Source organism: Coenobita brevimanus, chromosome 110 (genome assembly GCF_032717465.1).
Source record: "Coenobita brevimanus isolate Jiangsu-jjx chromosome 110, ASM3271746v2, whole genome shotgun sequence".
Classification (NCBI taxonomy): domain Eukaryota; kingdom Metazoa; phylum Arthropoda; class Malacostraca; order Decapoda; family Coenobitidae; genus Coenobita; species Coenobita brevimanus.
The window spans coordinates 10,660,863-10,675,253 of NC_137063.1; the positions used below are offsets into that span (position 1 = coordinate 10,660,863).

General features: G+C 44.4%; 1 protein-coding gene across 1 annotated transcript in view; it reads right to left on the reverse strand.

Moving 5' to 3' along the window:
• Positions 1–14,391, reverse strand: part of LOC145417427 (pleckstrin homology domain-containing family F member 2-like) — a 215,368-nt gene that overhangs the window by 182,110 nt on the left and 18,867 nt on the right. The window contains exon 2 of the mRNA XM_080286110.1: positions 3,504–3,706. Coding sequence (XP_080142236.1) covers positions 3,504–3,706 — 203 coding nt within the window. The remainder of the gene's footprint in view (positions 1–3,503; positions 3,707–14,391) is intronic.

Sequence of the window (14,391 nt, forward strand, 5' to 3'; positions counted from 1 at the left end):
AGAAGATATTTGCAGGCTCAAACATACATAAATGACAATGATTGGGTGGAAGTGCAGTGCATCCCAGACTGTGAGGTCTGGGAGGGCTAGGTTTATGATGGAAGAGTTGAGGGGTTGGATGGGACTCGGCTCTCAAAGTCTGACACTAGTCCTCCTGCAATCTATCCTCAGCTCTCTATGTCTGAACAATATCTCCTGCAATCTATCCCCTGCTCTCTGAGTCTGAACAAACTTCTGTCTATCTATCTGTCTATTGCCAGACGCCCTAATCCCGTACGGGGTGGCCACAAACAAACTGCCTCCACGTCATCCTGTCCCCGCCATTTCACTGCCCAGCTCGCAACCCACACCCCTCTCTCTCATATACCTCTCCACTCCATCCCTCCATCTCATCCTCAGCCTTCCCCTCCCCCCCTCCACCTCCCTCACATACACTCTCCTTGTCAGTCTCTCAACGTCCAACCTCTCCACATGGCCAAACCACCTCAGTGGGTTCCTCCTAACGCTTCCTATCACATCCACATCCACGCCACAATGCTCCTTTATATCCTCATTTGTCAGCCTGTCTCTCCATGTGACTCCACAGGCTCCTCTTAAATAACTCATATCCACTGCTCGCACTCTTGACTTGTGTCCTTCCAACAACATCCAAGCTTCATTTCCATATGTTAGAGTTGGTATCACAATACTGTCATGTAGTAACTTCTTGACTTCCATGCTCACTTCCCTGTTTTGTATCACTGCTTTCAAGGAACCGGCAACCTTTCTTCCCTGGTGTACCGTTTCAAACACTTCACCCTCCAAACTTCCATCCTTACTCATCACACTCCTCAAGTACCTAAACGTACTCACATTTTCCATTTCCTCACCATCCAATCTCACTGTACATTCACTGACTTCACCTCTCTCATAGACCATCACTTTACTCATCCCTACATTCACCTTTAGATTCCGTTTCTTACACACTCTCACAAACTCATCCACCAAGCCTTGCAGCTCCCCTTCATATTCACTTAACAACACAGTATCATCTGCAGACAACAGTACAGGGAGTTTCCAAACACAACCGTCTCTCACTAGAGCCACTCCAACATCCACTGCTCTATTTTGTATCTTTTTTATTACCCCATCCATGTACAGACCGAATAACCATGGAGACATGACACATCCCTGTTTCAACCCAACCTTCAAAGAGAAAAAATCACTCAGTTCACCATCCACACGCACTGCAGCCTTAGCACCATCATACATACTCTTCACAGCATTCAACAACTTCCCATCTACTCCATATATTCTTGATACTTTCCACAATCCTTGTCTATCCACCCTTTCATATGCTCTCTCCAAATCCATGAAAGCTGCATACAACTTCTTTCCCTTCTCTAGAAACTTTTCCACGAAAGATCTAAGAATGAATATCTGATCTACACAACCTCTTCCCTTCCTAAAGTCTCCCTGTTCTTCTCCAACTAATTCCTCTGTTATTTCCCTAACTCTGTCAATAAGTATCCTACCATACACTTTTCCTATTACATTACGATGACAAATGCCCCTATGATGACTACACACTTCATTTTCCCCTTTTCCTTTGTACAAGGGAATAATTATACCTGACTTCCAATCCTCCGGAACTCTGCCTTTCTCCTAGACCAATCTGCACATCTTCCACATCCATTCTACTACTATTTCTCCCCTATGCTTCAGCATTTCACCACACACTCCATCAATTTCTGGGGCTTTCCCCAATTTGACTTTCGTCATAGCTTCCACAACTTCATCCAACTGATTTCTTCTGTCTTCTCACCTCCCTCCTTCTCCCAGCCATTCCCCAGCCACTTATACTCGCATTACTTCCATTCTCTATGTTCAACAATTCCTTAAAGTGTTCTCTCCATCTGCTCACTTTTTCTCCCTTCTCCACTAGTAATCCTCTACTAACTTCACTGCCACCCCGTCTTACTCTCTTCACCTCTTTCCAGAACATTTTCTTACAGTCCCTCCACTTTACACTTAAATTCCTTCCAAATTCCTCATCCACTCTCTTCTTACTCTCTCTTACTAATCTTTTCACCTCTCTCTTCCTTTCTACATATAACTCTCTCTTCCGCCTCTCAACTTCTTCCGCGCCCCTATTTCTCATCCATTCATTGTATGCTTTCTTCTTTTGTACCACAGCCTGTCTCACCTCTTCATTCCACCATGCTGTTCCTTGCACCCCCTTATGTCTTCTCTTCACCCCACACACCACATCACATGCTGCACATATTTCTTCTGTGAATATCTTGCACACACCTTCCACATCCCCCATCTGGTCCAATTCATGTTTACCCAATCGTTCCTCTACTTCTCTCTTATTTTTTGCCTTTTTCTCATCCTCTTGTAACCTTTCCACTCTCCTTGCAACTACTCCTTCCTCCTGTTTTTTCCTTCATCTATTTCTCTATCTTACTTGGATCTTGATTCTGGCCACCACCAAGTAGTGGTCAGAAAGTCCACTCCCCCAACCTCTGTAAGCTCTTGCACCCATTACACATCTTCGCATCCTTTCAACCACACACACATAATCAATCACTGCCTTCCTTTCATTCAGTTCACCAATCACCCTTCTCATCACTCCCCATGTATACTTGTGGATCATTTTGTGCCTGAAGTGGGTATTGGCTATCACCAATCCCCTCCCGGCACAATTTCTCTTGCAATCTATCCTCAGCTCTCTGAGTCTGACACCGATCCTCCTGCAATCTCTCCTCAGCTCTCTAAGTCTGACACAAATCCTCCTGCAATCTTTCCTCAGCTCTCTAAGTCTGACACAAATCCTCCTGCAATCTCTCCTCAGTTCTATGAGTCTGACAATTTCTCCTGCAATCTTTCCTCATCCCTCTGAGTCTGACACAGTTCCTCCTTGAATCTATCCTCAGCTCTCTGAGTCTGACACAATTCCTCCTATCACCAACTAAAACCTCTGGACAATGCTATAAGATGACTGAGTGATCTTACTAAAGATGCTCATCTTCTCCTATGGGCACCTCCAAGTTCAATGAAAATGAAAAATGGGGTCTGGGCCTTGTAAAAACCTTCTTTCAACAAAATTCACTCAATAAATTAAAATAAGCTAAATTCTCTTATTCTTTAAATTTCACATGCCTTTTCATTCACCATAAAACAACTGACAATACTCTCCTATCATTCCATAGTTTTGTAAATCTCTTCTTTTCTACCATTCATTCCTGTTTCCCTTAAACTCTGTTTTATTAGATAATCTTCCCTTTTTTGTCATTTAATTACTCAACTTTAAAAATTATTTTCTCCCATTTTCATCTTATTCTTTTATTGGAAACTCTTTCCAAAGTCTTCTTTTCCATTTTAATATATGTAACCTATCCTCAACCAAGAGCAGTACAATACCTGCTCCTACTTCCCTACTTCAATAAAGTCCTCTGCATTATAGATATCCCTCCACTCTTCACAAACCTCTGCCACTTTGCTGCCTTCCCCATTCTCACCTTTTTCTTATTAAGGACAATGTTGCCATAGACGAGAATATCGTTGAATAGGAAGAACTGTCGTGGTTTTGGCTTCTTGCGGCACATCTTAGTGAGAACACCTTCACCCACCAGCACTCGGCCAGCCTCACTGAGGGGCTGCCCAGAGGTGCCGAAGCACGACTCCACCATGGCAATTCTCCGTGCATTGGCCTCGCTGTTCACTGTGGATAAAGGCACCTTTTAGCATACTCAGTTACAATAGATCATCAGTCAATATGGCAATGTACAATACATAAAACATAATAAATGATTATTATACAGCAAATCATACAAATGAGAACTATACAGGCATACCCCGGTTTAACAATCTAATTGGTTAGGTAAAACCCCATCATTAGGCAACGTATCGTATATTGGGATACTTTTAACATACAGGTATTTCAATGTGGACCATTTACCAGCCTTGGGTTTCCCCCCAAACCAAGTCCAAAACCCACCCAGATGAGCCCAAAAACCAGTTTAAAGACAATCTAAATGGCCTGACAGCTGTCAAAGAAGCTAACCCAAGCCTAACACCTGTAAATAACTCACTGAAAGCAACAGATAAAGCCTAAAAATCATAAGGAATATGTTAGAGAAAATCACACACCTCTCATCACTAACTTCTTGTAAGGCCATGTCCAGTCTTGGTCATCATCCTCGCTATCCCCCCCCCCCCCGAGGCTAGGGGACATGTGGTGTTCCCCAACACTCAAGCTCCCTCCTCAAAGCCCTCAAACAGTATCTCCAGGGGAAGGTCAGAGAGTGGTGGCGATGGAGTGTGATGTGATGACTCAGACGGAGGCGATGGAGTGCAATGCAATGACTCAAGCGGAGGTGATGGGGTGCGATGCGCTGGCTCAGGCAGTGGTGATGAGGTACGATGCGATGGCTCTGGGGGGTGGCGATGCAGTGCGATGCGATGATAGAGGAGGTGGTGTGGGAGACAGCTGCGATGTCTGGTAAGGTGGCGAGGGAGACTGTTGCGATGAATGATGAGGTAGCGATGGAGTCAGTTGCGGTGGCTCTCGTCGTGGCAAGGGAGAGAGACAATGGCCGAAGTGGTGTGGGAGATGAAGGGCGGGGTGAGGAAGGCAGTGATGGAGTGGCAGAGTGCCTTAATGGAGACACAGGTGACATGGGAGACGGTGATCGGCTGGAGGTTAGGTCCAGCACAACGGGCCGAGCACGTCCTCGGTGGGAGGTGTCTCTTGGTGTTTCTCTGCTGGTTGAGGGTTGGGGAGATGCCCTGCTGGTTGAAGGCTGGGGACATGCTCTGCTCGTCAAGGGCTGGGGAGATCCTATGCGACTTGCTGGCCTGGTGGAGGCCTGCTTAACCCCTTCACACCCAGATGTTGACCACGCTGTTACACGTCAATCCCAGCCTCTCCAATGGCGTCCACGTACTTCGTGTACCTCACATTACTTACAATTTTCTTTATATATATATATATATATTTTATATATTTATTTCCTTATGTACTTTTTCATTCTAAATACGATATATAATGTGTTGGGGATATATAATATACAGTAAATACTAGATCAGTTGCAATATATTGGAATAATACAGTAGTCAATGTACTTACATTCTGTCATGCTGTGTTGTTGGTTTGATTACTGTATATACAAAGGTGAGGGGGCTTAGCAGAGGTGTTTTTTCTTTCTTGATGGCACACCACTTGAGCCTGGCTTTGGATTATCTGGTACATCAGTGTGCCACTCCCTGAAGTGGTCCATTGAACATAGACCTGGCTCCCTCGGACATCCAGGGCAGTAATACACTGTGTCTTTCCTCTTGTGTTCCTTCCTAGTACACACTCTACAACGCTTTTGTTTCCTCAACTTTTCATGGCGAACCCACGCATGAACGAGATCCTTGAGCTCTATCACTTCCAATGGTCTTTTCAATGTCTTTGTATCTTCTTGCATAATGAGAGCATCAGCACCACTGCTGTGGTCACACACCCATTGCTTACTGAGTTTTGATGAAGTGGAGAAATTCACCGTTGAACTGGCACACATTACGGTAGAAGAGAAAGGCATTCAAAAGAGTGCAAAATATGAAGTGAATCCCTATCTTCTTGAACCATGCCAAACTCTTTTTCTCAGATATATATGGCTCAAGCACCTGGTCTGCCATATCTACACTGCCCATTTTGCTGTTGTAGCGATCAATATGTAATGGCCTGTTGAAAAATACAGTCTTATTTCCAAAATATGTCTTTGTTTTTTCTACCATGCCTGCTTTGTATTTGGTTATAAGTACAGTAACTTCTTTTTTGTCTTGATATTTCACAACCAGAGTATTATTTTTTCTAGCAAAGACTGACTGATGCTTTTCCAACTTTTCACTCACAATTCTCTTGGGGGGGCCCACTACCACTACGCACAACTCCAGTCAGCATTGCATTTTGTGTCAGCAGGTAGTCACTAAGTCTGAGACTCGTGTCCCATTTCGTGTCAGCAGGTAGTCACTAAGTCTGAGACTTGTGTAACAATTATCAGTGACAACGTGTCGTCCCTGATCCAACAAATCCTTCATTAGGTACACAACAATGTCCTCAGAAACCGAGAGGTGAGAAGCAGCTGGGTCATCTATTTTGTAATTACTCTTTCCATAATAAATTTCATAGTTCCATGAATAACTACTCCACTCATCACCAGATGGGCATAACACAAAAACTTTTACACCAAATTGAGATCTTTTAGTCTTGATAAACTGTCGAAAGCCAAGTTGTCCCTTCCACAAAACGAGTGCCTCATCAACAGCTACGTCTATTCATGGTCCGATCAGAGTCTGGCATCGTTTTCGAAGTACTGTAGCTCTAAAAAGGGCTCAATCCTTGAACTAGGGTCACTTTTTTTCACAGATGCAGTTGAAGAGAACCTCAGAAATTTCAAAATGGAATGAAATCAGTTTCTGCTCATCACATCTTTGCAAAATATAGGTGGTCCTCCGAACATCACATTGTGTGACCAATATATATGCATATTTGGCATTTTTATCATACCCATCACCATGAGAAAGCCAAAGAACATGTGCAGTTCCTCTGTCGTCACTGGTCGCCACTTCAGTCCATGCACTTTGGATTTACCTGGATTTTCTCGTAAGTAAACTTCAGCTCTTTCATTGATCCATGCACATAATTTAGACATCACTTCATCATCGAAAAAGTAACTAAATACTGCACCAGGGGTAGTGAAACACTGTGGTCCCAATGCAGAATTTACACCAGCATTTTCGTCACTGAACAGGGGTACATCATCAGGCCTCTCATCTGAGAAAATGTCTGCCACAAGCCGACAGCCTTCTTCTTCGAGAGGCTCTGTATCCTCTGATAATTCACTACCACTCTCAAGAGAATTCACTGTCAGATGTTACACTACTACCTGAATAACTTGGCACATACACATCATCTGAACTATCCCCAATAGAGTGAGCCATGGCGACGTTTGCTGTGTCTGTATTCAAACAGCCACCAAAAATGGTGAGACAGGGAGAGGACAAAGGCAACGAGTCCTCCTTTCATGAGTGATGAGCAAAAACTAAAAAAAATCCAATGTAATTGGCTGAGGACACCGTGATGTGGCTGGGGTATCACTTATAACAATTATGATTGGTTTGTAGGGGGAAGGGGGCCTGTGTTTTCAAATGTATCTCTCCTGATTGGTTAGTGGGCAGAGCTTCTGATAGCATCAGTGGCCAATACCAGGCTTGAAAAACTCTCCCACACCTCTGTACCAGTGAGTGAAACACACTAGAGGAAAACTGATACATCAGGACATACCACAGTACGTCTCGGACAGGCTCACCAGGCACCATGTTGACGTGCATGCGTACGTCCTGGACTTGAAGAAATTAAAGATGGCTGTGATCGTAGTCTGCCTGGCCACCCTCTTCTTCTCCTCCAGCATCGTCCTGTACTCTTGCATACTCTCCTCGAGCCGATTAGCTGTGTCCCTGCTTCGCCCCGGGAGGGGGTCGTGTGTGTTCATGAAGTCTATAATCTTGTCCAGTTTTGTCAGCTTCTCCTTCAGGATCTTGATGTTGAGAGCTCGGACCTCAGGCACAACCTCCTCCTCCTCCTCCTCTGCCTCCTGGTGCACCCGCTGGATCTCCATATTGAGGAGCTCCTCGTTGCTGAGCTCCTCCCTGTGGCTCTCAAGATCCTCCTCCAAGTCATCCTCGTCGACCTCCCTGAAACCCACCTCGTGCGACAACTCGACAATGTCCTGCCGCACATGCTTGATAGGTGGAGGTTGCACGCCCTCAGGGAAGCCGGTGAAGGAGTGAACACATTCCGGCCACAGTTTCCGTCACACACCATTCATCATCGCCTGGCTCACCTCGTCCCATGATGCAGTTATATTTTCCATGACGTGGCGTATGTTGTACTCTCTCCAGAACTGCCATACTGTTGTCTTGTCGTCACTGTCGCAGGCCCTTACCAACTGCTTCATCGTGTGGCGGAGGTAGTAGGCCTTAAAGGCAGCGATCACCCCTTGGTCCATTGGCTGCAACAAAGATGTGGTGTTGGGGGGTAGGAACACCACCTCAATATTGCTGGCCCATTCCTCCATTGCAGGCGGGTGGCTAGGCGCATTATCCACCACCAGGAGAAATCTGTTTGCCAGATTCTCATGAGATGCATACCTCTTCAGCACACGAGAGGTCTATCTATTTATCTATTGCCAGACACCTCAATCCCGTTTGGGGTGGCCACAAACAAATCGCCTCCACGTCGTCCTGTCCCCCGCCATTTCACTGCCCTGCTCCCATCTCTCATATACCTCTCCACCCTGTCCCTCCATCTCATCCTCGGCCTCCCCCTCCCTCTTCCCCCCTCCACCTCACTCACATACACTCTCTTCGTCAGTCTTTCACCCTCCATCCTCTCCACATGGCCAAACCACCTCAGTGTGTTCCTCATAACACTTCCTCTCACATCCACATCCACACCACAACGCTCCTTTATATCCTCATTCGTCAGCCTGTCTCTCCACGTGGCTCCACAGGCTCCTCTTAAATAACTCATTTCCACTGCTCTCACACTTGACTTGTGTCCTTCCAACAACGTCCAAGCTGCACTTCCATACGTTAGAGTTGGTATCACAATACTATCATGTAGTAACTTTTTCACTTCCATGCTCACTTCCCTGTTTCTTATCACTGCTTTCAAAGAACCAGCAACCTTTCTTCTCTGCTGTACCCTTTCAAGCACTTCACTCTCCAAACCTTCATCCTTACTCATCACACTACCCAAGTACTTAAACGCACTCACATTTTCCAATTCCTCACCATCCAACCTCACTGTACATTCACTGACTTCACCTCTCTCAAAGACCATCACTTTACTCTTCCTTACATTCACCTTTAGATTCTGTTTCTTGCACACTCTCCCAAACTCATCCACCAAGCCTTGCAGCTCCCCTTCGTCTTCACTCAACAACACAGTAACATCTGCAAACAACAGTACAAGGAGTTTCCAAACACTATCCTCTCTCAACAGGGCCACTCCAACATCCACTACCCTACCTTGTACCTCTTTTATTACCCCATCCATGAACAGATTGAACAACCATTGAGACATGACACATCCCTGTTTCAACCCAACCTTCAAAGAGAAAAATTCACTTAGTCCACCATCCACACGCACTGCAGCCTTAGCACCATCATACATACTCTTCACAGCATTCATCAACTTCCCATCTACTTCATATATTCTTAATACTTTCCACAATCCTTGTCTATCCACCCTGTCATATGCTTTCTCCAAATCCATGAAAGCTGCATTCAACTTCTTTCCCTTCTCTAGAAACTTTTCCACTAAAGATCTAAGAAAGAATATCTGATCTACACAACCTCTTCCCTTCCTAAAGCCTCCCTGTTCTTCTCCAACTAATTCCTCTGTTTTCTCTAACTCTGTCAATAAGTATCCTACCATACACTTTTCCTATTATACTAAGAAGACAAGGTACGAGAGAGGTATGAGTGAAAATACAACGAACAGATATCTGAAGTCAACCAAGCCTTCATGTTCGACTTCCAGATAACTCCAAGGTTCTCCTTAAAGTACCCCACCAGAGCCCTGGGGTTCTCCGAGTGGTAGATTAGGAGCAGCTTCAATTTGCGGTCGCCCTTGGCGTTGTCCCCCAGCAGCAGTGTCAGCCGGTCCTTCAAGGGCTTGAATCCTGGCGAAGACCTTTCCTCTATTGCAGGATATGTCTTAGAGGATATTCTCTTCCAAATTCAACACCTGCTTCGCACTATAGCCACCCTCTGCAACGATGCGTTTCAGCTCATCAGGAAACGCTGCCGCCACCACCATATCTGCACTCACTGCCTCACCGTACATCTTCATGTGGTGGAGATTTGCCCGCCTCTTAAACCAGTCATACCACCCATGGCAAGCCTTACAGGTCTCACTTTCATCAAGCTCATTCCTGACCTTTAGCTGGTCCCAGAGCGAGACAGCCTTAGTTATAATAGCCTGGCTCATGGGTGCCTTCCGCCGGTTCTGATTTTCCACCCATGTGCACAGCATCCGCTCCAGCTCCTCCATCACAGGCTTTCGCTGGTGGGTGATACAGGAGGTGGATAAGGTTGCAACCTCCCCAGCAGCAGCCTTAATGGCCTCCTTCTTCTTTATGATTGTGGAGACAGTCGACTGAGCCAGGAGGAGAGCCGAGGTGATAAAACACTAACCTTTGCCCTTGTCGTGATGCTTAAGGATGTCTAATTTCACCTCCAGTGACACAGTCTTACGTGCATGCTTCGCAGGAACATCACCAGCATCACCACTAGCAGGCTGCTTACCACCATGACTAGGGCCTCCACTAACACCACCACTAGCCTTACCACGTGCAGCACCCTTACCAGACATTATCTCATTTATTTGGGCCCAAAATCATAATATTTCACTCCACTCACGATCAGTATCACTGCTCTACTCACGGCACTGCTCGAACACAGTTACGATGCACTACGATAGCAACTTGCGTAATATTGGTGATGCAATACGATACGTGGCAGGCGAGCGTAAGGGAGATCCTCACTCTGAAATGGCCGGTGCGAGAAGAGCAATATGGGTGAGCGGGGGGTGAGCAATGGGTATGGGGCCTGCGTAAGCGTTTCTGCGCATCCTGGGAGGCGGGCGGGCTCAGCTGCCCACGGGAATGCGTGCAATTCAAAATTTCGGCCCATCATTTCCGGGTGCGACATCGGAGGGCCCATTGTTAAACCGGGGCCCGCCCATCAGGTATCAGGGCCTGGTGCAATTTGTACCCCCATCGCTAAGCCGAGGTATCGCATCTAGGGGTATTGTATATCGTGGCATTACTGTACTCACCGCTTTACTCGGAAGTTCCAAACATTTCTCTAATACATTAAAAACATTTCAAACAACAGTCCCTGCAGCCTCAAAACTGGTAGAATGAGTAGTTCAAAAAATTAAGGAAGTTTATCATACTGTAGGTAGGCCAAAAGTTGCTAGACAAAAAAAAAGTGGACATATACAGGTTGACTGAAAGCAAATGGCAGTGTATATGTGCAAGAGACTGGGAGCATGGACTGGGTTTGTGGGCTACAGTGGATGAAAATGAGAAAGCAAAGAGGGATTATATACCGGTAATGTATGAAACTATAAGGAAGTATGGGTCAGTTGGATCTAGGCTTGCATGAGTAAGACTGAAAGTAGGAATACAAGTACGGTATAGGTGATTATGCATGTATGATTTGACAAAGGACTGAATTACTAGTGTGAAAGCAGGGTTTGGGAGAATGCTGAAGTATGTTTGGAGACGTCTGATGTTAGTTACAGTGTTTCTGAAGGGATATCAATATATCGATCCATCAGTCAAAGGATGCAATGCTTCCTGTTAGAGGAATCCCAATACTGAGCCTGGCCATAGTACAACTTATGGTTTCTACGGACTGGAAGTTAAACCCAGCACCAAAACCAACAAATTACATTCCAAAAGTCACTAGAAACTGTAGGGAAAAAAACAATTTGAGATGTGGAACATCATTTATATCAGTGTTAGAATTAGCTTGGACTCTTGAGTCCTATATATATGTGATTGAATGTTCTCTGCTGGAGTGTGATGATTGTGTGGCTAATGACCAATCTTACAGCCACATTCAAATCTCATGGTAGTACTTCCCAGGGACAATGTGTAATGGCAGAAAATATGGGGTGCTTAGCCTAAGGGGTGTATCCACAGAAGTGGATGGTAATGGTAGTGCTCTGAAGGACATTTATACCACGTGATGCTTGATGGTAACTAATACCTTTCCAGAGCTCCTTCAGACACAAAAGACTAACAGGTACTGTATAAAAAGAGAGTGGTACAGTGGAAGGACGGGGAGTCTCTAACCTAAGCTGTATGTGTGTGTGTGTGTGTGTGTGTGTATTTATCTATTTGTAGTATACAGGAATTGAGCTAAGCTCGTGTTGTCCTCTCTTCATATCTACATTTATCCAATCTAGTTTTAAACACATAAATGTTCTTTGCCTGCACCAGCTCCTTGTCTAAGTCATTCCAAATACTTATGCTTCTGATCGGGAAACTGAACCTTTTAAGATTATTAAGACATCTACTTTTCCTCAACTTGAAGTCATGACCCCTTGTTCTTCCATCCTCCAACACAAAAAGATCCTCTCTATCCACCCTTTCCAATTCTCTTACATTTCTAAATATCGTGATCAAGTCACCTCTTTCTCTTCTCTCATGCAGCGTTGATAACTTCAGTTTTTCCAGTCTCTCCTCGTAGGTGAGTTCTCTTAAACATGGTATCATCCTTGTTGCCATCAGTTGAACCCTCTCTGGTTTATCAATATGCTTCTTCAAATGTGGTGACCATACCACAGCCGCATACTCTAGCCTTGGTCTTATCATGGTCACTATCAACTCCCTCAGTATTTCCTCATCCATGTAATTAAAAGCCACTCTCATATTGGTCAGTAATCCATAAGTTCCTCCAATGATTTTGTGTATATGTTTTTCTGGTGACAAGTCATCCTGAATAGTCACTCCCAAGTCTTTCTCATCTGTTCTCTTACAAATTATCTCATTGCCCATTTTCTATGTCCAGTGCGAACTTTTTTCACTCATTCCCATTTCTAATACATGACACTTCTTGGCACTGAGATCCATTTTCCAAGTCTGGCTCCAGCTGTGGAGTTTGTCCAAGTCCTCTTGCAGTTTTTTACAACTATCAGTACCTTTAATATGTTTCATGGTTTTAGCATCATCTGCGAACATACTCATGTAACTATTTAAACCCCCTGGTAAATCATTTACATAAATCAGGAACATTATTGGGGCTAAGACAGAGCCCTGGGGTACTCCACTAGTCACGTTTCTCCATTGTGAAACCTTATCTCTTATAACTGTTCTCATCTGCCTTCCTATCAAATAAGCTTCCATCCACTTTAATAGTTTCCCATGCACCCCTCCAAAGGTCTTCAACTTCCACAGCAGTCTCCTATAGGGTACCTTGTCAAATGCTTTCTTTAGGCCAAGATAGACGCAACCTGCCCATCCCTCTCTCTCTTGTATGACATCTATTACCCTACTGTAGAAACTTAATAGGTTAGTAACACATGATCGTCCTTCCCTAAAACCAAATTGTCTTGGTGTTGTCACTTCATTTTCTTCTAAATACTTTATCCATCTTTTTCTAACAATTTTTTCACAGATTTTACAAATAATACTAGTAAGTGATGCTAGTGGATCTCCCCTATCTCCTCCCTTGAAGACTGGCACAATATTTGCTCTTTTCCAATCTTTAGGTAACTGTCCATTTTCCAGCGAAGTCTTAATGATGACATAAACAGGCCCTACTAACTGGTCTGCACATTCCTTCAGGATCCATCCAGACACACCATCTGGTACCATTGCTTTTCTTACATCCAAATCCCTCATCAGCTGCAGCACCTCATTCACGTCCGCTGTAATTTCAGCCATTCCCGTCACCCTGGGTTCTATTTCAGGTTCCCTAAATTCCTCTTCCAGCACATAGACTGGCTGCAGTTTGCTGTTCATTATTTCACACAATTCTTCTTCTCTTTCCTTGGTTTCATCTCTATCCCTCAATCGTATTATACTGTCCTTAACTTTCATTTTACCATTCACAAACCTATAAATAATTTCGGCTCCTTTTTACATTTATTTACAATATCTTTTTCATATTTCCTTTCTTCTTCTCTCCACACACTTACATATTCATTTCTTACCTGCTTGTACTCCTCCCAAGCCCTTTCACCATACCTTCTTCTCACTTTATTCCATGCTCTTTTTCTTGCCTCATGTGCCACTCTACATCTGTTGTTAAACCATTCTTTCTTCCTTTCCATAGCTGCAGAAAATTCTGGGACATATTTACTAACTCCTGTGTTATACACCTCTATCAAAAACTCATACTTCTCGTCAACATTTGTGATCGTATTCATTTGACTCCAGTCTACTGTACATTTTGGAAAAAGTTCCTCAGGGAGGGAAAGTCTGCCCTCCCGTAATTGCATCTATTCTTCCTGTGTTTTTCATCCCTTTCTCCTTCCCTTACTCCCACCACTTCCACACTTCCATCTCAATAACCAGATGATCACTTTTACCAAAGGGGCATTGGTAGGTTATGTTCCTCACATCATTTGGGTCCTCTGTGAATACTAAATCAAGCCATGATGGCTCGTCGTCACCCCTAATTCTTGTATTTTCTTTACTTACTTGCGTTAACATGTTTTCCATCACCAATTCCATTAATTTATTTCCCCATGATTCCTCATTGCTCCCAGCATCTATACTTTCCCAGTCCACTTCTCTACAATTAAAATCTCCCATTATTATTATTCTATTTCTTCGT